The sequence below is a fragment of the Anabas testudineus genome, chromosome 13 (assembly GCF_900324465.2).
Source record: "Anabas testudineus chromosome 13, fAnaTes1.2, whole genome shotgun sequence".
NCBI classification, from domain to species: Eukaryota; Metazoa; Chordata; class Actinopteri; order Anabantiformes; family Anabantidae; genus Anabas; species Anabas testudineus.
The window spans coordinates 15,227,329-15,250,292 of NC_046622.1; the positions used below are offsets into that span (position 1 = coordinate 15,227,329).

At 38.9% G+C, this 22,964-nt stretch overlaps 1 protein-coding gene across 2 annotated transcripts; it reads right to left on the minus strand.

Moving 5' to 3' along the window:
- Positions 1–3,225: 3,225 nt before the first annotated feature.
- Positions 3,226–22,280, minus strand: cwf19l2 (CWF19 like cell cycle control factor 2). Of its 2 annotated transcripts, none has more exons than XM_026377668.1 (19): positions 22,179–22,280; positions 21,268–21,366; positions 19,339–19,464; positions 18,968–19,084; positions 18,460–18,579; positions 17,896–17,989; positions 17,214–17,329; positions 16,282–16,855; positions 15,833–16,073; positions 14,841–14,946; positions 14,445–14,546; positions 12,458–12,586; positions 9,829–9,966; positions 4,722–4,934; positions 4,457–4,573; positions 4,186–4,341; positions 3,989–4,069; positions 3,785–3,886; positions 3,226–3,647 (listed from the first exon to the last, which is right to left on the minus strand). In XM_026377668.1, the coding sequence occupies exons 1-19, from the start codon at positions 22,269–22,271 to the stop codon at positions 3,507–3,509; spliced, it is 2,865 nt and encodes a 954-aa protein (XP_026233453.1). In that variant the 5' UTR covers positions 22,272–22,280; the 3' UTR covers positions 3,226–3,506. The 2 variants fall into 2 exon arrangements, with proteins under 2 accessions (XP_026233453.1, XP_026233445.1); XM_026377660.1 differs by having other exon boundaries at positions 21,268–21,378; positions 22,179–22,275.
- Between the last annotated feature and the right edge of the window lie 684 nt (positions 22,281–22,964).

Genomic DNA, 22,964 nt, shown 5'->3' on the forward strand with positions numbered 1-22,964 from the left:
CCTCGATTGGCAGAGCATGTCTGTTCATTAAATTCCCGAAAGGGACGAGCAGAGACACAGTGAAACAGACGTGATGCATCACAAGTGCATGCGTGTGCTCACACACAAATCATAGTGTAATTTCCTGGAGGTGACTATTAATTCATTTGACTTTCTGGAGCAGCATGACCCCAGTACACTACATAGGATTTTACTCCTTCTCTTTCTCTCTCTAACACACACACACACACACACCCAACACACTCTCTCTCTCTCTCTCTCTCTCTCTCTCTCACACGTAGCCTGCACCAACACTCCACACACAGTCTCCGTCTCCTTTTCTCTTTCCTTATCTAGACGCTTGCTCTTAGCAATCAGTCTGCCATCCATCAGTAATAACGTGGACATTTAATAAAGCCAACATTACAATGGGATAAATAATGTTCCAGAGAAGATAAGCCCACTAGCTGAGGGACTGCCTCGCGCTGGCAACCAGCCATCGATAGTTGAGTGCAGACAGGGCAACAGCTCAGTAACTGTGTTATCATGGAAGTATAATAGATAGAAAGAGTGCATCATGGGAATCTCATTCAATGTGGGCATCTGACACAGATGACATCACATTTTATTAATGCTTTCATGGAAATTAAATACGGAGCCCTTGTGAGGTTAGTTTCAATTACAATGCTTTTAAAAAGGAAAAGTAAGCAGCCTCTGTGGCACGGTAACATTAATGTGGGCCTCCTTTTAAGTTGGGTTATCATTTATTACACAGTTGATTAATATTGGGGTCGTAAAGTTACACATCAGTGTAGAAAAACACTCCATCTGCAGGAATCTTGCGCACATGGCTGACCGTTATTTCCATGATAAAATAGGTAGTTATACATTAATGCAAATATTAATTCATTTTCTCTTATTGTGCATAATTACAATCACTATTAATTCATGTACAGCCAAGGAAAAAGTCTACACTCTTTGTAAGTCACTAGTTTACTTTAAGTCAGATGTATTAATCATTTAAATGTATTTTTTTAAATATTAGGCAACACATTTTACAGTATTGCAGTGAAGACACCCATAAAACTACACAAGAGGAGAGGGAAGCGACATGAAACATGCTTTACAGACAGATTTACAGTGTAATTTAAAGTACAACCCAACATATTTCCACATATTTCCACAGACATATTTCAAAATATCAAATATGTGCAGCTGTGGAATACAGAAACATGAGAAAATATTGAACTCCATAACTCACAGCAGTCCAAACAGACTTTCATTCAACACGCAGACACGCGTTGCCGTGTCTACTGCCCACCGCTGATACAGCGCCACAGTGTGAAATGTAAAAGAAATGAGGACAAATTTGAAAGAAATTAGAAAGACAAAATAATAATTAGGGAACCTGAAGTGGAGAAAGCTGCAGAGGATGAAACAGCATCTTTTGAGGGGTTGAAAAATACCACCCTCGAGGGACACGTGTGTGTGTGTGTGTGTGTGTGAGGAAGAGTCAGTGAAAGAGAAATGGCTGCCTCGGTCATCAATCTGCCCCCAGTCAATCTAATTGGCCATAAGTATAAATCACTCCATGCCACTGTACTGCTGTTAACCCTGAACCTGGGCCTCGCCGTCACTTGAGCAACATAAATAACCTTCCACACAGTCCGATGGGATGGCTTCAAAACAACAACCAAGGTTAAGGAGCAGCAAATTGCATTGTGGTGTTACACTGGAAACTGAAAATTAGCACTGATCAGACCTCTGAACATTTTTTTTTTGCTGTCACATCACATGGGCAATAGAGGCGGCCATCAGACTGAATCGACGCTGACTGGCAATGGAAGTGGTCCTCCCATGCACATACGAACAATGAATAATCCATCTGCAGAGACACTGTGGTGGTCATATGGCTTGCTGGAGTTGACAGTGAAACACGTCTCGCCAAGGTGATGTTATAATAATGATAAATAATAACAACATGCAATGCTCTCTCCTTAGGGAAATTAATTTTCCCCGTGCCCATCCATCTTGGCTGACAGGCACCGACGCTCAGATCCTGCAAATAAAGGACAATCTCCCTGCTCTCTTAATCAAGTTCCTGCTCATTCTAAAAATAAAAAAAATACATTTCCTTTTAATCATACTTGTTCAATGTGACCTGAGGTGCAAGCTGAAGGGCATGTTATCAAAATAGTAAAACGCAAGAGCCACAGGTGTAGTCAGGTATAGAAGAATTTCACTCCCATGGTTGAAACAAAGGGTGCAGGTTATGGTCCTTTTCCTACTAATGAAAGTTCACTCTCAAAAACTGTCTCCTTTTGTTTTTTTTATATGGGATTGGGGGAGCACCATCTCAAACTGCAGAATGTAAGAGTTATCTTAAAATCCTGCCTCTGAAGCATTTCCTCCTGTAACCACATAGACAAATAGTTCAATAAAACGCAAATCAACATCTTCATCTTCTGCAATTCACACAAACTCAACACCAACCACCTGCACTCGTGCACCACATGGTGTCTGAGACAATACTGGAGATGAGGTAGGTCCCTGAAGTGACAAGCTAATCAAAGAGCCAATAGAATAGCGGGGGGGAGGGGATTATGTCTGAGTTGGTGTGAGGGTTGAGATGCTGAGATGTGTGTGTCTGTATGTGGATAAACTGAAACCTCTTACAATTAAGTGACAGCTGCAAAAGATCACGAGGCCACAAAGTAAGAAATTCAATCTAACTTAAAAGCCGAGGAGGGCAGTACCGGAAAGACTGACAGGCGCATACAGCAGACAGATGCGACTCATGGCCGGGCCACAAAAAAAGCATAAATTAACGAAGTAAGAATATTATTCATTTATATTTTATTTATTCTTGAGATTAAAACAGGCCTTCAGTACATTGTTTTACAGATTTATAGAGCGGCAAACGTTATTTTCTCATCTGCTTGTGATTGCTGACAGAGTTACAGCTGCTTATGATCCTTGGCAAAAAATAAAATAAAATTGATGCTTTGTGTTCCAACTGACAAGTTCTTCACATTTGATAAATAAATAACCCGCCTAAATGAAAATACTGTTGTCTTATTATTTGTTTAGCACACCACGCCCATTAGATTGGGAAGAAGGTTAAATTCACTGAGCTTTACAAGTCAAGTATTTACATCAGTAATCACAGTAGATTTCTCACCTTTTGCTTGGGGACCATGGGCGGCCACTTGCCTATCAATGTTGAAATATATATATATATATTGAAAATAAGAACTGTACACACACAAGTTAAAGTTATATTTTAATATTGGTGGGGGATAAAATTTAGGTCTTGATAACTAAATCAAGACCTTGATAACTTTTCAACGTAAATAAATTTAAAAAAAAAAAAAAGTAACATACAAATAAAAACAAATACACAAAATCATCGGTCATTTTATTTGTTTTTATTTTATTTATGGAAGTAAAAATGTCAAATTTTGACTATTAATAGGAATTTTACATCAAATTCTAAATAGAAAATGTAACAGTGTCTGAATCCCACTTCAGCCCTCAGTCTTAGTACAGTCATACGGTTTCCACCACTGTGCGAACTGCAGGACTTTTTTCCTCTGATCATCAAAGTTCTCTCTTATCAACTTCCTCCAACGACGCGGCTCCAAGTCCATCATGCCTCCTAATACTTCCTGTTGGGGAAGTAATTGATTGATTGAATTGCTATTGAAATATTTGTATAAAGTCTCTAGTGTTTTTTCATAAAATCTAAAGACTAACCTACACCTCGTAAGAAACATGCAGTAGTTGCCTTAATACACAAACTCACTTTGCCAAAGTAGTGTGGGAACTTCTGTTCATTTTCAATAACATGAGCAAATCCTCCCTGGAGTCCAAAGTCTACAGCAAAGTAAGGCAGACCTCGAGGAACCTAAGAATACAAGAACAGAGGGTAGGACATGAGAGAAAAGGTAAGAAACTAAATTCTACCAAGTACAAATTATAGAAAGCACAGGACAATAGAGAGACATACAGCTTGGCGGATATCTTTAGAGGAGAGGTCGACAATCTTCTTGTTCATGGCCCATTCTTCATCACACTCCATTAAAGCTTTCTAAAGGTACACAGAAACACTGAATTACTACATGTGAGGGGATATTCTGCTTATTTGAAACGTAACTCTTGACAAAAACAGCAATTTGCATGAAACGGCCAGTGATGCACACAGACCTTAAAGTATATGGGTGCCATATCACCCAGCTCTCGGGGTAGTGGGATACACTCTAGGACCATGTGTAGTCTTCTTCGCGGGTTCATGTGAGTTTCCATGAACACACAGTCCAGCTCCTGGGACTCAAACATACGCACCAAAGTTCGCCGGAACAGCTGAGGACAGCAGTGTAGCAAGATTAAATTTTTATTCCATTTTAATTATTCATTTTGGAGGAAAACACTGGATTAATTAAAGCAGATTTAATTCTTGGAGCACTGATTGGCTAACCTGCATTTCTGACCAGACATCCTCGTCCAATCCGGTGGCAGAGCAGTGATGCTGGAGAGGACAGATGAGACAGTGGCCTTCTGTCATTGATAATCCCGCTGGGAGGCTCAGGTACACCTGGACACAAGATCACAGACAGAAAGATTTCTTCCACTGGCAACAATTTAAACAATCAATTAATGATACTGGGAGACAACACCTTACTGGGATACTGGGATACTGGGAGGTACGAACCCCCCACCCTTACATTCACTAGATCCCTTACCTTGCTGCCTATCGCCACTATGAGATGCTTCTGGAGCTCTTGGCTGCTGAAGCAGTGATGGCATTTGTCCATGGAGGCAGCCAGCCTCCTGCTTTCCCCAATGGCTCTGTTTCTCATCCTCTCTTCTTCCCTCCCCTCGCTCTCCCGCTGCGCTGCACTCGACACAAACATGTCATCCAGCGTGTAGTTGTCACCATCCGTCTTCCCCATCATCTGGAGAGTCGAGTGGAGTAGAAGTGGTGGATGACCGAGATGACAGAGTACATGGAGAGGAGAAGTGGGAGAAGGGATGTAGAGGTGAGCATTTGTTTAACGGGAGAGTGATCATTCTTGGGAACAAGTACAAATGATCAAAGTCTGTCCTTTTATTGTTAACAACAACAATAAATGTAGGGTTCACTTCCTTCCAGGTTTAAACAAGAAAACATTCAAAACTTGGCACTTCTTCACTCATGGTTGTCCTTTAGAAAAAGTGCTACAGAGATGCTGAGTGTCCTTAGAAAGTAGCCGGTAGCTGCTTTTACTGGTGTATGTAGGTGCTGACGCAATATTACCATCTGTGCTGTTTCCAAGTCATATTCTGTGTGTGTGTGTGTGAGAGAGAGAAATGCCTGAACTGCCCTGTATGTAGATCTCTGAGTGTTAACAGAGTGAGGCAGGACACCGAGTATCGACTCTGGTGTTTCTACGTCTGAGTCTTGTCACCATGGCAACCGGTCAACAGGTTGGAATCTGTGTATGTGAGAAAGTGAGAGGCAAGCATGGCTGAAGTGTGTGTGTGCATGACTTGCTGTGTAGGAGTGAGTGTGTGAGTGAGAGAGAGCGAAAATTGGATTAGTTTAGTGACAGTGTGGGAGGCAGTGTGTGTGTGTGTGTGTGTGTGTGTGTGTGTGTGTGTCTTTTTATGTTTGTGTAGACAATTTTTAGTTTCACCATTGCGAGGAAACACCACTTCCTTGACAATGTGGTGCTTTACTGAATGTCAACAGTGCAGATACATTCCTAGCACCGCTTTCTTTCTCTCTTTCTAGCAAGTGTCTGCTTCGTCTGAGCCAACCTATGGTCAAATGGTAACATGGGGGAAAACACCATTACATCTTATCTGATGACAACTGTCATGCTACGAACAAATATAATGAGGAGACGTTGGGAGGACGTCTCATCATTGATGAACTAATGATAAAAAATAAAGAGGAGTGGAAAAGTAAATACAGAGAATAAATGTACAGACGAAACAGAGGAAGGTAAAAAGTGACTGCACGAAACAAGACAACACCGAAACAAATCTCAATGCAATGACAGAAACAAGTATAACAAAAAGAAAAACATCTAGGACATTAAGGTGTAAATGAGCTTTGGTGCTGGAGAACAACTGAAAGAGAAATAAAGCAGGTGAAAGAAAAGAGAGGGGAAAAAGGGGAATATAAAAGGAATAGAAATAAACACAACCCATGTATGAATAGTGGTTGTTGAGGGATAATGAGGAAATTACTCCCTAATAGAAACACAAAAATTTACATCATATTAGACCAGATAACATGTGCACAGAACAAGCAGCATCCAGCTTGTTAACGTGAACAGGAATTGAGAATCTTTGGGACGTGCTGGAGAAGACTTGGTCTGATCTCATCATCAATACAAGATCTTGGAGAGAAATCAATGCATGGACGTAAATGAATGTGGCGTCACTGCATAAGCTTATAGAAACAATGCCACATCAGACACGGTCTGTAATTAAAGCAAAAGGGGGACCATGAAATATTGTGTGCGAGTTTTTTTGGCCAGGTAGCGTGAATTATTTATTGCATCACTGATTAGTCTTTAAACTGTCTCAAGTAAAAATAAATTCACAGGATATCAAGATCTAAATCACAGTGTGTGTTGTAGAGTAAAAAATGGGAAGAGTTTGTGTGTTCAATAATGATTAACTGCTTTTATTTTAAGTGTAATTTCTTGCTGAATATCATGGTGATCTGGTCAGCAGCTGGTCAGTAGTTGTGGAGATATCTTTCTCCGGACAAAACAGTTGGCAGGACAGATCCACAGACAGATGGGCCGCCTGACATCACCATCTTTTAGCCTTACTGCTTGCATTACAAAGAGCAGAAATGAAAAAAGAAGCAACTCTTTGCATTTCAAAAGCTCTAAATCCAATAATTGCATTAACATTTCTTGTCAAATATCTGACCAGTTACTCTTTATGGTTTGTTTTTCCTAAAAAGGCACAGTACTCTGGGTGTGAGGAGGTTTGCAGGAATGAGAGCGCAAGACTGAAACGAGTTAGACAAGCAAGATTAATAAAACTGAGAACAAACATGAAAACATTATACGGATAATTATAGAAGGAGCAGAAGCGATAGGGAGGAAGGGTTGAAGAGATAAGTGCAGTGTGGCGTGGAGATGAGGGAAAAAAAAACTGTTTTCTCTCTTCCTTGCAGATCATAATCTATAGCTGTGATTAGAAGTGTTATTTATAGAAGTCCTGCCATGGTAACTGTAGAATTATTTTTAGTGTCACTCTTTGTAGGTACAGAAGGGGTGTGTGTATTTTTATACACATGCAAGTGAAATTAATAAACTAGTGAGGATGGTTTTGTGTATGTGTGTGAGTGAGGGAAAGTAAGTAAGTAACAGAGAAAGTTTCAGAAATAAACAAACATGGATAGAGCTAAAGAATTGTGTTTTGTTCTGTTTTCTTTTTTTATCTCCATGGCAACTCTATCTCATTGTTTATTAGCCTTTTCTTTTCTCACAAGACTGACAGACACTGTCAGGATACAGTATCACAAATGTTATGATATTCCACATCCAACACAGAACAGGTAAACAAGTAGAAGACAGAGGAAGGAAAATAGTGCAGGCTGGAAAACTGCACCCATCTGCTGCTGTACATCTATTTCAAGCACACAGTGGAGGAGAGAGTTACAAAGTGAAACACATAAATGTAAGGGCAGTAGTGGAGAGAAATGGATAGCAACACAGAGCTAAATGTACACCAGTCCCCCAGAATACAATCCAAGTATCTATTATTTACCTCTTCCTAATGGTTGGTGTAAAAGAATTAATCTAGGTGATTCTTCAAAAACACACATTCATACATCAGCTTTGCTCTGCCACATATCTATCAGTTTTCCATTTACCTTTGCTAATATCACTGCAGTGGGAATTTTGCAAATTTGATCTGATAAAGCTACCAGCAACAGAGCAACATCATTTGCTTGTTTGTAGGGCATTTATGTTGAACACACAAGAAATAGAGCTGCAAAAAGCAAATTTGTCACTAAATGTGATCTGATCTTCATCTAAGTCAAGAGTATTGACAGATATCATGTAAAACATTCTCGTCTTTCATATGTTTATTAAGAACAACCATCGTTCAGTTTCCAGTTTCACCTAACGTACAGGCATCCTCACAATAGAAGAATTGTTTGATACATTTTTTCATGAATTCACATTCCCCTAAACCACTGCGAGCTGGTCAGGCCCTGATGCAGCAAAGCAGGCCCAAATCATGATGTTTTCATGATGATACGCAGTGACCTTTCCAAATAGTTCAATCTTAGTTTCATCAGTCCAGAAAACATTTAGTCAATACTGCTGTAGAGTATCAATGTGCTCTTTGGTAAACGTCAGGGGGGAAGTAATATTCTTTTTACTAAGCAACAGCTTCCTTCATGTGGTCCTGTCACAGACATCCTGCTAATGCAATGTTTTACCTACTGTAGGCTCATAAACACAGATGTAAGTTCCAATGATGCCTTCAAATCTTTGGATGTCTCTCTGGGTTGTTTCTTTACTTTATTAATGGGTGTTGGTTGTGCTCTTAAAGTTATTTTGACTGCATACAGTAGACTGGTAATTTTCTAAAATCTTTGACATCACTTTTAACCCTCTCCATGAAATTTAACCATGAAATTCCAAAAGTTTCATATACTTTTTCTTGCAACACTAAATAAAAGGGGTGTGTCTTTGCATGATTGACGGGTGATGTCCGATGGGCAAAAAGATGAGCGCAAGCAAAGCCACGTGAATTTCCTTTTCCATTTGCTTATTCATCTCAAACACTGTAAACTGACCTGCAAAGTTAGTTTAACATGGGAAAACTCACATCTTTCAAAATGTCGTAGTATGTCTGACTCAAGAAGAATCTGATGCAATGTGTTTAAGAGAAGCCAGCAGGCTTAACATTATTTTGTAGCATTACATAAGAAGTAGAAGCTTTTCAAACTCAAATGTTTTGCCACACAATATGCAAAGGGCAGTCTGGGTCTCTGTTTGTTTTAATTTTCTCAGTTTATTGTTAAATGACGTGTATAATAAAAAACAAAGGAGGAGAATTGTTTTTTGTCTTTCACTGGTCACACATACTTAATCTGAGCTCAAAGTGGTATTCATTCATTCATTCATTCACTTCTATGTTTGTGTTTTGATGTCTGACAGCCACAGTGCAAAAGATGTGGCCTCCTCCACTTTATCAGTGAACTCTGCATGTCCTGAATTACTCTAAATCAAAACTCTTACAGAGATGGATTTAGAGATTAATTTCTTGAAATATTATAAAGCCAAAAACCTTTTAATTGTCAATTTCTGACCCTTTTGTTTCCAGATATAGGAAGCATCATTATGAACTGAAGTGAAGAAACTTTGTGCATATTATGGTTGTTATTTTACAGAAATCACCACGTGTGTTTTCAGGTAATTACTGTAACTCTTGATTTGGTTTAATCTGACCATTAGCATAAAATAAAGTCTCTGATAACAAATCTAGTTATATCAATTATTAATACCATGATATTACTTTATCATTACATTTCTGTTTGTCTGAACATGGCTTGTGTGTTCTAAAACTCAAATAATTAATTAAGAAATTAAGTAAAACCCTTTTGCGCTTTACCTACCAGTGTTGTCCAATTGAGAAATAACTGATCTACTCTAACCCCTCATCTAAGACCCGAGACCGGGTTGTTATTTCTCTAGGTCTATGGTCACTAACCAAACTTTCAGTCCAACCTTTAATTCTGCTATAATTAATAAAATCCTGGGTTGTCAGTATTGTTGCCAAGTTGCGTCCCGTTGCTAGGTTGTATTAAAACTTCAGCGTGCTTACCTTGGCGGCCATGCGGGAATAGAGAGCATTCTGATCCTGTGCAGAGCTCATCTTCTCCCTCCTCACCATCTCCTGCAGACCAACATTGTCATCATCCTGGAAGTAGCGCACACGCTCCCCGTCAACATGGGTCTCAATCTGAAGAGAGAGGAAAAAAAAGATTACAATGTTAAAAAGAGAGACAAAGAAAGACAATCTCATATCACAGTCACATCTTTGAAAGGAAAGATGAGAAAGTGATAAAAAGAGTGAGAAGAAGATGAGACTATGCTGGGAAAACAGAGGGACAATGTGGAAAGGTGAATACTGACAGCCTGATCATAAAGAAACAGTAAAGGAGACTGGACTACTTCATACATTTATCATAACCACAAAGAGAATGGACTGGGGAGCTTTGTTTATGACAACACATTTCAACTCCGAGTCAGGTGTAGTCCCTGCTCTCATTACATGCTCTGATGGTCACAGAATGTCAAGGAACAAATAGCTGAACATGGAACAAAACCACTCATTTACTCACTAGCTCTATCTTCTGGTTTGAATAGGGCGCAGGACTCTCTCAGTCTTTGTTTGAAGTGCGAGCTTTGTAATGCCTTTCAAGGTTTATTTTTTACCATGTGTGGAGCACAATTTTTTATTCCTTTAGTCCCTCTCTGCTGTCCTGTCATTGTTCCTCTACGTTATACCAACCCCCTTCCTTCTCAAGTCAGGATTTCTAATTCTTGATTGTATTCTGTCAACAAGAGTCACAGCACCTTTCAACAAATAATAAAAACTACAAACAACAGTCAATGCACAGACATAAGAAAAAGCTAATAGGAGACAAATAAATATATTAAATGAATGATAAACCTGTTTGTCAAAGCAAAAAAGTGAGTCGTTAGCCTAGACTTAAAAACCTCAAGTCAGATATCGGTAAAGAGAGAAAGATAAGCCCCACCACCAACAGACATCTTGATTTTATATATATCAAGATTTTATAAATAACCCTTGATTTTGCTAGTGTGGAGTTAGCTAAATAATATGCCTTTTTTAAAAGATCTGAGAGGTATGAGTTATTTGAGTTATGAGATATTTTCTTCAATATGTTATTCAATATGCATTGTGACACCAAAAGTCTTTCTTCAAGCAGTGTCAATTTGATAAGTTAGATAGTTCTAAGCGTTCTAAGTAATGTCTGTAGCAAGCAGCACCACAACATATCTATTTTATCTGAATTTAAAAGCAAAAAGACATCCAGGTTTTAGTCTTTACAGGTGAGTATCGTCAGCGTAGTCATGAAAACTGAATCCATAATCTTGCATTATTTGGCCACTGAGTGAAACAAAGGGATAATAAGAGAGGACCTAAAATACAGCCCTGAGGCACTCTAAATCTACAGCTAGGTGTTAGAACAACAGTTATCTTTTCTTCGATAGAACTTTCAGACATGGTGAATAAAATGTTGATAGAACTTATCCATCATGGTTTTAAAGACAACACAAAAACACCAATAAAAATGAGAATAGCATTGCACCGAACCATTCATGTGGCTTGAATTGAGTCAACCTAGCCAGACGAGGCTGTACCACATTAAGCTAGGTTGACAAACACACAATGCAGACTGTGTGTGACTCAGTTGGTAACAGCACATATGCTAGTGTTTTGGCTACTGCAGATGTGCACATGATAACAGCATAAACCGTATAAACAGTGTTACCAAAAAAGACATTGTGAAAAACACAGCCCAACGCTTAAGAATAGGAGACTGTGGAAAAGAGGGGTCAGAGAAAATCAGTAGTGTGTACATATTTTGGGTATTTAAAGGGTGACAGGAAGCAGAGTAACATGCACTGTAAATTGTGACACTAATCTTTTTTACCATCTGACACAGTACCATCCTCCACAATACACAATACAAGACTTTACGTTCCCATTGCTGGTAGTCCACCTAAAATAATCAGTGTAACACCCGCAAAACAACAACAGACTATAATGTCTACTTTCTCCAGCACCATGTCTTACAACAACAAACGGTAGACATCATTATATAACAAATGCTATAGCCTCCTTTATGCAAAAGACATAATGCTAGTGGAAAATGTCAGATTTAAGTGGCTGAATTAACCCTATGATATTTTGTCTGCTAGTGTCGGACCATCACATTTAGTTGCAATAAAGAATCTTTGAGCTTGGTTTTTCTAGTCAATCTAAGAATATACTGTGGTGAATGGTATAAAGGCTGCACTAAGGTCAAGTAAAACAAGCATCTATGTGGAGTCAGAATCTATATTACATGAAAGGTCACTGACCACCTTAATAAGGGCAGTTAGAGTAGAAAAACATGACCTGAAAGCTGGATGGAAATCCCAGAAGACCATTTTCAGTTAAACAGAAAGAAAGCTGTTCAAACACAATCTGTTAGATGAGAAGAGAAGGTTCAAGATTGGCTGATAATTAGTAATATTATTATTAGCAATAGACATTCACTTGATGAAAGGGAAACACCTCTTCAGAAACACCTTGGTTTAGATATTTTGCTTGCCTTGTTCCTCATTTGTAAGTCGCTTTGGATAGAAGCATCTGCCAACTGACTAAATGTAATAGATTCGAGTCGATCGAGAGGTGGTTTATTTTGTATGTTAATTACCGGTTTCTTCTTCCGTCGTCCTCCGTGGGGCTCTTGAATTCCAGAGGGGCCCTTGACTGGCCATGCCCGACCCGACTCATCTGTTCTGAACAGCAGCATATCCTGGTCTTCAGTGGAGCAACCCGGGAGCTGAAAAACACATCTATTATCAGTGTTGTTTACAGTATAAGTTATGTGCATTTGCATATAAACAAATATAATTCCCAACAAGAGAACTTGTGCTTCAACTAAAATGTTTATTTAGTTTATGTGCAAAATTATTTATTCAACTTCTAACACTTAACAGATACTCAACAAACCATCTCAAACAATTTCAGATCAATTGTCTGACATTTGTTCATATGATGAAAACATTTTGCCTGAGATTTTCTTACTAATTTTTGTATGATCAAGGATTAAGGTTGTTCCTCTATGAAAACTTGCGGTAAGTATTTTATGACAGAAAGTCATAAACAGTGTGATTGAGTGTTTTTCTTAGGAAACCGTTCAGCTCAAGAGCTCAACTAGTAAAATATTCTAGTAAAATATTCTGATACAACTGCAACTGCGGTGCCAATTCAGCACTCAACACAGCTGCATGTTTTTCAAGAACCAAGAACAATGAGGGAGTAGCAGACAAGATAAGAGACAGACAGTACAATGGACTGTCAGAAAAAATATGATAGAAGAGAATATTTTATCTGCTCCAGCTGGCACAGTTAGAGTTTTCGAGGCTCCATGAGCAGCAGGTCAGTCAACAAGAGCCAAAGCATAGAATAGTAAAGACAAGCCAAAAGTCTTCCATAACAAGACAGACTGGAAAGATCTGAAATGAGTGCAAGTCAACAGCACTCTGTTTCTAAGAGGGCTGAGTACCCCTGAGCAGATAAGTACACTAAAACCTAAGATTTATGACATTTCTCCCGAACCTTACTGAGGATTTCACCTTAATCTTTTAATGTCGACAGGATAGCCTTACTAGGGATGAATCTGGCCTGACTTAGAAATGATGATATACAGGTAATATAAATGATCACAACCTACTTTCTGTATGTTTATAAAGTTGTCTGGAGTCTGCTTGTGTCGGAAATATGCTGCCATTTATTTGGGCATGTTTGTGCTAAGCCAGAAAAGACATAAGCAATGCCAGTAAGAGGAGACAAAGCAGTGCCGAGATGTCAGGGCATAGTCATTGCTCTCGGTTAATTGCCTGTACAAATATTCTCTCCGTCTCGCTCTCAAGTCATTGCTCTTTTTTTAAACACACATACAAACAAAAGAGCACACTCTGAATGACCTCTGGTGTAGGAGAGTGCCACCAGCACACTAAAAGACATTTGTTTCCCATTAGGGTCTGCTAAAATGCCAAACAGGAGCTGTTTCCATACAGGCAGCAAGATGCAAGAGGGGAGCAATGAAGAGACTTCAAACAAACAAATTCCTTTTAAAAGCAGTTGGATATAACAGCAATGAGTTTAGCTACTTTTCATGCCTGCTGCGCGGTGAGAGAAGGATGCTGCAGAAACCTGCTGTGTATGTGTAAAGTTAAGAGAAGACAAAGCCACAAGTGTTTGGATTAGCATTTAGACTATGGGAGAGAGAAAAGAAGCACACAGTAGATAAATGCAACACAGAAAGATTTAGTGTATGTCGTTTTATTCCTATGTGGGAACGTGTCCACAGGTTGTATGCATGCATATCCAGCTACGGTTTGTGTGTGCGTATGTAAATACAGTACATATGTGAGAGTCTGCGGTGTGTTTTGATGTAGTGTGTATCTGTTTGATGTATACTAAAACTTGGGGAAGTGGCATAATAAAGTTGTAAGTGCTGAGAAAATAACCAATAGAAAATGTATTCAGACATGACAAACACAGATAAGAGGAAAGGGGGCTGCAAATAAAGAAATTATAGTGAGAGGTCCTTTTAATATTTTGTGTATCCTCACGAACACTAACCACTGGCTAGACAATGGACTGCGCAAGACTCACACGTAGTATCTACAGACCTGGTTTGATTTAGCCGTTTCTTGTAGCTTCTTTCGGGCAGCGTGACTCTCTTTGGCTTTCTGTGCTGCTTCCAACTGAGATTTTAGCTTTGCAATCATGGCCTGAAACATACGCACACAAAAATATAGTACTTTCCAGTTTCAAAAGTTGCATAAAGTCTACAAAAGCAGATTCAAGTATATTAACACTAACATGTCAGATTATCGTATAAATATAATTTGAATAAACAGTGGCAGATGTGCAAACTACACTACTACTATGTTTTACAGGATGCATTTAATATATAACTCCCTTTTTGTTTTACGTTTTTGGCCTTATAATTAGACAGGACATAAAAGTGCATTACTGTTAAAGGCACTGACTGACTAACACAAACATAATTCTAACCTACTCACCGTATTGCCCATGATTTCTGCCTTTACGAGCCTGGCTCCCAGTTTGTTCATCTCTTCCTCGGACAGCAGTGGAATCTCCTCCTCTTCCTCACTTTCACTCTCACTCCTAAGTAAATATGAAAAGGAACATTTGATGGCCTAAGCAAAAGAAGACACTGGAATTGACATTTTAAAAAAATGAAATGACATTTCTTTCAACAGATGCACATGTAACTAGTTTATGATATAACAAAGTCACCATCTGAACTAGAAAGCACTTTAAAATGATATGATGCACAGGTGGGTAATAAAGTTGCACAACATTATAATTGCAGTGATACACAAACATGGTTCATAGTGCCCTCTTGCTTCTCCATTACTCTTCCTCCAGTTTGGCCCCATAACTCACTGAAGACTTGGTGACTTAGCTATTCCACCCTAATTATAGTGCGAAACCCTTTAATAGGAGACATATTCATTATATTTTCTATTTAACCATTTAGTTGTTTTCTTCTGCACTCTCTCTCTCTGTTTTTATCTGTTATGATTCATTTGAGCCTTTGAGCCCCCCAGAGATCATTACAGCCTTGTCTTTGAGGATCTGAACTGCAGCTGGTGAAGCATCGTTCTAGGCTATTACACTTCTCATAGCCTCATTTCAATCTGCTGCCACACTGCAGGCTCATTTCATGCTGCAGGGTTTCTGCGGTGCTGGTTTACCCAAACAACTTAGCCTAATGAGGCAAAACCTAGAACAACTAAGAAGACTTCACAAAGCACGCATGACATCTGGTCTATAACACTACTATAGTTAGATTATCATGAAAATAAGAAGCAATCCTTTAGCACGGTTTAAGAGTAACTTTGTGTTGTTATGCTTTAGAGTCCCTTTAAATGAGACAGAAGATTCATGCATGTTAGTATGATTATTCTATGTAGGGCAAACTTGATAACATTAATATAAACGAATAACCCAGCTGTTTTAAAGTCAACTAAATAAAAAAGATTAAAACCTTGACATAGTCTCAGCAGCTTTGTCACCAAGCACACCATCTTGAGCAGGAATTACAGCTTTCCCAGCATTATTTTCTCTCTCTTGCAGGGGTTTCTCCACACTGTCAGATTCACAGGTCAGTTTGCTGCTCCTCTTCCAGGTTGGAACACTGGAATGACGTGGACCAGAGTCTTCATCATCACAACTGGGTTTTAGGAATCCTGCTCGTGGACGTGCTGAAGGGGGTGGATGCCCTGGAACTGCACAGAAAGGATATTAAGCAGCATGCTAAATCTTCCAGGACTCTTAGTATGTTAGACATGAATAACATACAAAGCAATAAGTATGATTTCCTGATTTGTCACAGGACTTGAGCAGATATATGAGCAGGACCAGTGACTTCATGCAGCCTTTGCAGTCCAGATCAGGCCTAAATAATCTTTAGAAAAGGCTTTGACATCAACCCACCTTCGCCACTGTTGTCATCTTCCGAGGGTTTGAGAAAGCGGCTCTTCAGAGACCCAAGAGAGAGAGAAGGTTGACTCCTATTGTGCCCAGACAATGACGGCGCAACACTAGGCCGTTCTCTTTCTTCATTATCACCCCTGTCCCTGTCCCTCTCTCTATGTCTGTCCCTATCTCTGTCTTTTTCATCACGTCTTTCACTGTCTCTGTCTCTTCCACCATCCTTTTCTCTCTCTCTGTTTCTTCCTCGATCTCTCTCTCTGTCTTTATCCTTCTCACTACACCTATCTCCATCTCGGCCTCTGCCCTCCTCTCTTCCTCGATACCCTCCTCTCTCTTCTCCTCTTCCAGCACAGTATCTCCCTCTGTCTTGGGGTGAGGAGTCATTTTCATTTTTTCTCCACCGATCTCCGTCTTCCTCATTTCTCTCTTTTCTCCTCCATCTGTTTCTGGTCTCTTCCTCTCCCTTCCTCCACCCACCACTTGCTGTGCTGTCTGTTTCTCTTTGTCCTCCTCTTGTCTGTCCATACACAGCTTCTTCAGCCTCAGAAAGTCTCTGCTGAAATTCGTCCATTGACTTTAAGGAGAGAAATACAAGAAATATGAAATATATTTCAACATTTTTTCAGGTTTTGCAGCTCAAATTTTTGCAAACATCCAAACTATTCATATTCATATGTGCTTCATAATTCAAGGTCAAGTGGAAAAAATACTGTGTGTATAGTGCATAAAACCAGAACTTTAAAATATAATTTCTAGTATTTTGTCTGTGTTTGTGCATGCATATAAACCAACATTGTGACTTAATCTTTCTGGGTGCACTGACCTTGACAAACACAGTAAATAAAATTCATATAGAATGGTGGGGTTTTTTATGTTAACATATGTGACTGCTGAATTGTGCATATAAAGGTGTAAGTCCCATTAGTTCTTACTCCGTATCGCTCTGCCACCACATCATTGAGGCTACGCTGCTCCCTCTCAGCTTGCTCCTTCATCCTCTGATAGCTTTTCCTCAGCCAGCTTAGACCTCCATCATTCACTACTGCACCTGGAGCAATGAACCAAGAATAATGGTTTAAAAAAAAAACAACTTAATATTTAACCAATTCTAAGATGCCAGAAAGTTAGTCATACACCCACCTCCAAAAGTATTGGAAAAGGGAGGCCAGTATCTTTACGTTTGATGTTAAACCATTGGGGTTTAACACTAAAAGATAAATATGAGACAAAAGATCAAATTTCAACCCCTCAGTTTTTGATTGAATGTTAACGTTGACTTTAGTGAGTAGTGAGCACATCAAAATGCTCTGCATCCAATTTACTCATAATTTACAGTAGCTCCCCTCTGACAGACCTTACTGTAAGCGCATACCGTTATATACACATCCTTTGTCATACTGTGAGACTGCAGACTGTACTGTGCATATCATTAGTACATCAAAAGCTGGCATCAGAAATTTTATAAACTTATGTCTTGCTTTTATAAGTTGCAGTTGGAACCTCCTAAGAACAGTGTCCTTCTCAGTTGAATATTTCTTAGATTAAGCCCATTTTTCAAAAAATGTTTACTGTTAATATCTTAACAGAAACTGATAATCTCACATTATTTTTTACCTTTCTTTAGTGCAGTACCAGCAATCTCCTCTGGGGGAAGACCAGTTCCTCCATCTTTCCAGTATGGATTTAGCTCCAATTTGTGCAAACCAGCCTGATTGAATCACAAACACACACATACACACATTTTAGAATAATTTTGTTATTGCTGCAATAACACCACAGGGGAACAAATTATTATTATCTAGAAATTCTAAAAAAGACAAAAACACCCTGCAGACAACAATAAAAACACACGCACACACACACCACAGTACACTGCTGTCCAAGAGAGGACCCCCTCTGTTTCCTTGGTTACCACACGGTTGGTAGGAGATGAGAAGGCTGACTACCACAGTGTTTTCATATACTGTGCAATCCATGAGAACAAAAACATGATTGCTCCCTTTTCCCCTTCTTATACAACTACACACAGGACATTTTGCATTAGCATTGAAATAACAGGTACATGTGAATCAGCTTGCAGAAGACACCATACACCTGCAAAAGTCCTCCACAGGCTGACAGTAGAACAAGAACCACAGCAGAGAAAAAACACACAAACAAACAGACACACACACACACCTGTTCAATGGCCTCAGCCTTTGATCTTTCCTCCTCTTTCTGCCGTTCTTTCTCAGCCCTCCTCTCTGCTGTGGACGTGGTTCTCATCGCCAGGAAATCAAAGGTCATCCACTCGTCTCTCTACAGAACCGAGACAGACACTGAAAGGGTTAAACCAAAAAAAGTATACACTGAAGAAGATCAGTAATCACTTAATAGCAACTTAACACATAGCAATTCTGCTCTCGCCCACTCAGCTAACATATGCAAAAGAAAAATAAACTTTTGAATATTTAGAAATTCACAACTTGTTTGTTGTGTAATGAAGGATGGTGGCATTAGGGAGTATGTTTGGTTGTAAAGCAAAAGAAGCAAATAATGTGTGAAACGTCTTCCTATAATACTATCTCTAAACTCCTACTGCCTATTTAGATTCTTTATTTATCTATATTCATTGTACAAAAAGGACTATTTATATATATTTTGAAAATACTACTGCAAAACTGTTGTTGTATGTATTGTACATTACCTGGGCATTTTGGGTTGTGCTGACATTGCTCTCTGAAGATTTGGACTCATCAGCAACCTGCCAGGGTTTACCAGCTTGTGCCTGAGGCTGAGCCTCAACCCAGTCCAACTCTGAGTCCTAACAAATAGAGAAATGCAAAGGGGGGAGAAATGAAGGAGAAAGAAAATGATGATGAAAGAAAGAATATGAGTATGGTAGATGACCATATCAAAACAGACAAGTATTTGTAGAGACACAGTTACTGTGCCACTAACTACCATATATAATATATGGTACAGTATTATTTGGATCTAGTGACTTTTAAAATACAGTACACTGTACTAATAAAATGTACGTGTTAATATCTTACTTAAAATGACTTAATAATGTACCTCTGAACAATCACTAGAGCCATCTCCTGCTTCCGCTGTCTTCTTCTCTTTCTTGGTCTTTTTCTTTTTCTCCTTTTTCTTTTTAGATTTCTTCTCTTTCTTTTTCTTGCTCTTCCCAGAACCCTCCTGTGAATTATTTGGATTCCATAAATAATGGGAATTTTTCCTTTCACTGCCTTTTTTGTTAATAGGATGTTCAGGATATATTCACATGCCAGAATTAACCAGTTGTGTCCAGTTTCTGAATCATAAGTACCCATATTGACAGACCATCTAGGTCACAGTCCGTGTAAACAAGATAATATCTCAGGTTGCTTTCACACCTTAGTGCATTTGGTCCGAATCAGTGGATGAGTTTGTAAACTTCATTTTCCTCTTGGATCGGTTTCTTTTCACACAGAGAAAAATCCAAGTGAACTAAAATGAATCACGTCAAATAACACAAGAATGTTCTCTCCGCTTATTGGTCAGATTATCTGCTGCGGAAACAGAAAAAGTAAATACAGGAAGAAGTGTTGTGGACTACTCTACATTTTTGTGACAGGAGAGAGATGATTTCACAGTGAATGTTAACACAGGTTGGTCATCCTGTTGATTATTCTTTATTATGTTAGATCGCCTGCATAGTCATCAGACCTGGTGTCTGTGAGGCACTTCACCATGTTTGCCCTCGATTAATCAGACAGCATGTTTTTGGTGGACAAACCAAAGAAATGGAAATCTACACACTACCCAAAGCCCTCAAATCATGTGATTCATAGCATTTGGTCCTGTTTTGGTTCAGAACGCTTTTTCACCAGAAGGACCGAACCAGAGCTGGCTAGATGATGCGCATCAACACCCCCAACTCTTTTTGGGGGTCTCAGTGAGGTTGTTTTGGTGCGCACTCGAGTGCGATTACAGTGTTCACACCAGACATTACATTTACATTTAGTCATTTAGCAGACGCTTTTATCCAAAGCGACTTACAAGTGAGGAACAAGGCAAGCAAACAAAATCTAGGTCAAGGAGAAAAAGCATCCAAGCAAAGTGCTATCAAAAAAGTGTTTCTGTTTCAAGAGATGTAAGTACAAGAGAATAGAAAAGTTTTTTTTTTAAAGTGCAAAGGAAGACCAGACAAAACGAGCCGCACCAAGAGGGAAAACAAACTTGAGTTTGATTTAATCAAACTAAAGCCTGTAGGTGTGAAAGCACCCTCAGATTTAAACAGTGTTTGACCAGGAACTCCACCCAACTACAACTAGGCCAACAATCCATTGCGATCCGAAGGTTATTAAAAAATGCAATTTTATAATACAGAGAGTGTTGTGCGATGCAATAAAACCCAAATCTATATAACGTAATAAGACTTTCCTCTGTCCTGGAGAGCAGTCTGATTACATTCCTGACAACCGTTTACCACAAACAAACCCTAAAAAGTCGTTCTCCATTTTTGCCACTTTTGCCAAGTTATAGTTGTTCATCTTGTTAAAGCTGGAAAAAAAAAAGTCTTTCACCATTAAAGCATAGCAAATGTAAAACAGATCATGGTGATTGTGCTGCTATACATGGTTTATTCAACAATGACAAGAGTAATAACAGGATAACCTTATTTAAAAGTACAACAGCCAGTGTTACTCTGGTTCTGGTTAGTGACATACAAAGAGCAGGACCTAGAAGACATCCTAGTTATTGACATTACTATTAGCATCATCATGGTCCTCCAGATTTATCTCTTATTATTATTCCCAACCCAATATAAGTCATAACTTGAAGAGATGAAAGTGTAGATAATTGCCATAAAATTACATAACATACTCAATGTATAAACTATAGTGCTGTCTAAAAAAAACTATAGCACTAGATCTGTTAACCCATGACTGTTGTTATTTATTACTCAATTAATTTGATTATATGCTCAACTTTGAGTGAACTAAAATAATAGCTTACTTCCTCCAACTGCTGCAGCCTCTGGTCGATCTCAGGAAGCATCCAAGTGTCCTCCCCTCTCTGCCTCTTCAGCGCCTTCCTACTCTCTTCTCTTTCATACTGTTTTTTGGCCTGGGTGACAAGATGGAAATAAAAGTATTCATAAAAGTAAAACATCTTTTTTTTTCTTTTTTTTTTTTAAATGGCAGAGATATTTTTTCTCGATATAAACCAGAGCTACAATCTCCACATTGCCATTATACTACTAAACAGAATTATGATTTTTAAATATTTGGATAAAATAGCAGTAAATACTGAGGTCGGCTCTTTGCTTTGGCCTGTTATAGGGCAGATAACGTGTTAACGTACATTTAATATGATCTACAGGACACATCATGCTCTGTGTTAGCCTGTGCACAGCCCTGTAAACACAACTGCACAGCACAGAGATAAGGCACAATTGAAAAGCTGTGTACATACGCTGCGGATATGTGTATACCACTATGTGTGTATATAGCTACGACCATGACATAAAACGCTTATGAAACACAGGCGCAGGCTCCTATCTGCTTCACCCAGTGTTTGTCCTGTAATTTACTACCTCCATCGCATTATCAGGTTAACACGTACACGCAAGTACTGATAGCTTTAGGGGAGAGACTGCCAAACGAAAAGAGACCAAGAAATCAATTACAATCGCAGACAAGGTCAACTCCACGAAAAGATAACGTTACTGTCACGCTGTTAATTCGTACCTTACCTGCCTTGTGTTATGCAGACGATAACGGTTAGCCTATTTAGCTTGTTAGCTTGTTAGCTTTCACTGGAACTGAGCGGCTTTGATTTAGGTCAAAACTGACGCCAGAAAAGCAAACCTAGATTGTCACATAGAGTTATTTTCTACATCCTTATGTTCATCTTACAGTTCATACCTTCTCTAGTGCCTCTTTGCGTGCCTGCCGTTTACTTTCCTTTCTTTCTTCGATGCTGCTCGAACTCTCAAAACCAACTCCGTACGCCGCCATGACACTGTCGTAAATGGTTTTATCAACCGTCGTAAAACACTGCGGTTTACGTCAAGTGTTGATTTGTGGGACTTGTAGTTCTCAAAGTAGGCCATATGAATAATTTAGGCCTAACCTTAGTATTTACAGATCAATTCACTAAAAGTATCAATATAACAGTGTAGAAATAATTAAAAAGAAATAGTAAAAGTCCTGTTTTCATAATGTTACATTATGTTATGTTATGTTATTTTCTATTAGCTCAAAAAGAAGAATTACACCACTGAAAGTAAAGGTACTCTGTGCCTAATAGGTAATTTCACATCAGTGGATACATTATGGGGTACTAACTTTTTGCAAATTAACAATGCATTATTTTTTTAATCACTTATATGTTGCAGCTGGTAACAATGGAGCTTATTTTAACACAATTTGATGCCGTTTGGGTGCATTTAACAATAACACTGCAGCACTATTGCACACACACTCACACTGAAATGTGCTACAATGGAAACCAAAGAAAACGTCTCACTGATTTGTGAGAGAAAACTCCCCCTTTTTAATTTACCTTTAGGTTAAACACTCCCCAAGTGTCTTTTTTGTCTTTGATTGAGTGCAATGTCTTTTACCTCAGCAATTTACAATCACACATGATCTATACGAATTGTCTCTTGTAGATTTTAAAAGTCTTGCAGCCTGTCATATCAAAGGGCT

Excerpts from the sequence above, each read along its gene's own strand:
- cwf19l2 (XM_026377660.1), bottom strand. The coding sequence starts at position 22,271 with ATGGCGGCGTACGGAGTTGGTTTTGAGAGTTCGAGCAGCATCGAAGAA. Across the intron at positions 17,330-17,895 it reads TGGTACTGCACTAAAGAAAG|GTGCAGTAGTGAATGATGGA; the intron begins GTAAAAAATAAT and ends TCATTGCTCCAG. Across the intron at positions 4,935-9,828 it reads ATTCCCGCATGGCCGCCAAG|ATGATGGGGAAGACGGATGG; the intron begins GTAAGCACGCTG and ends TCGACTCTCCAG.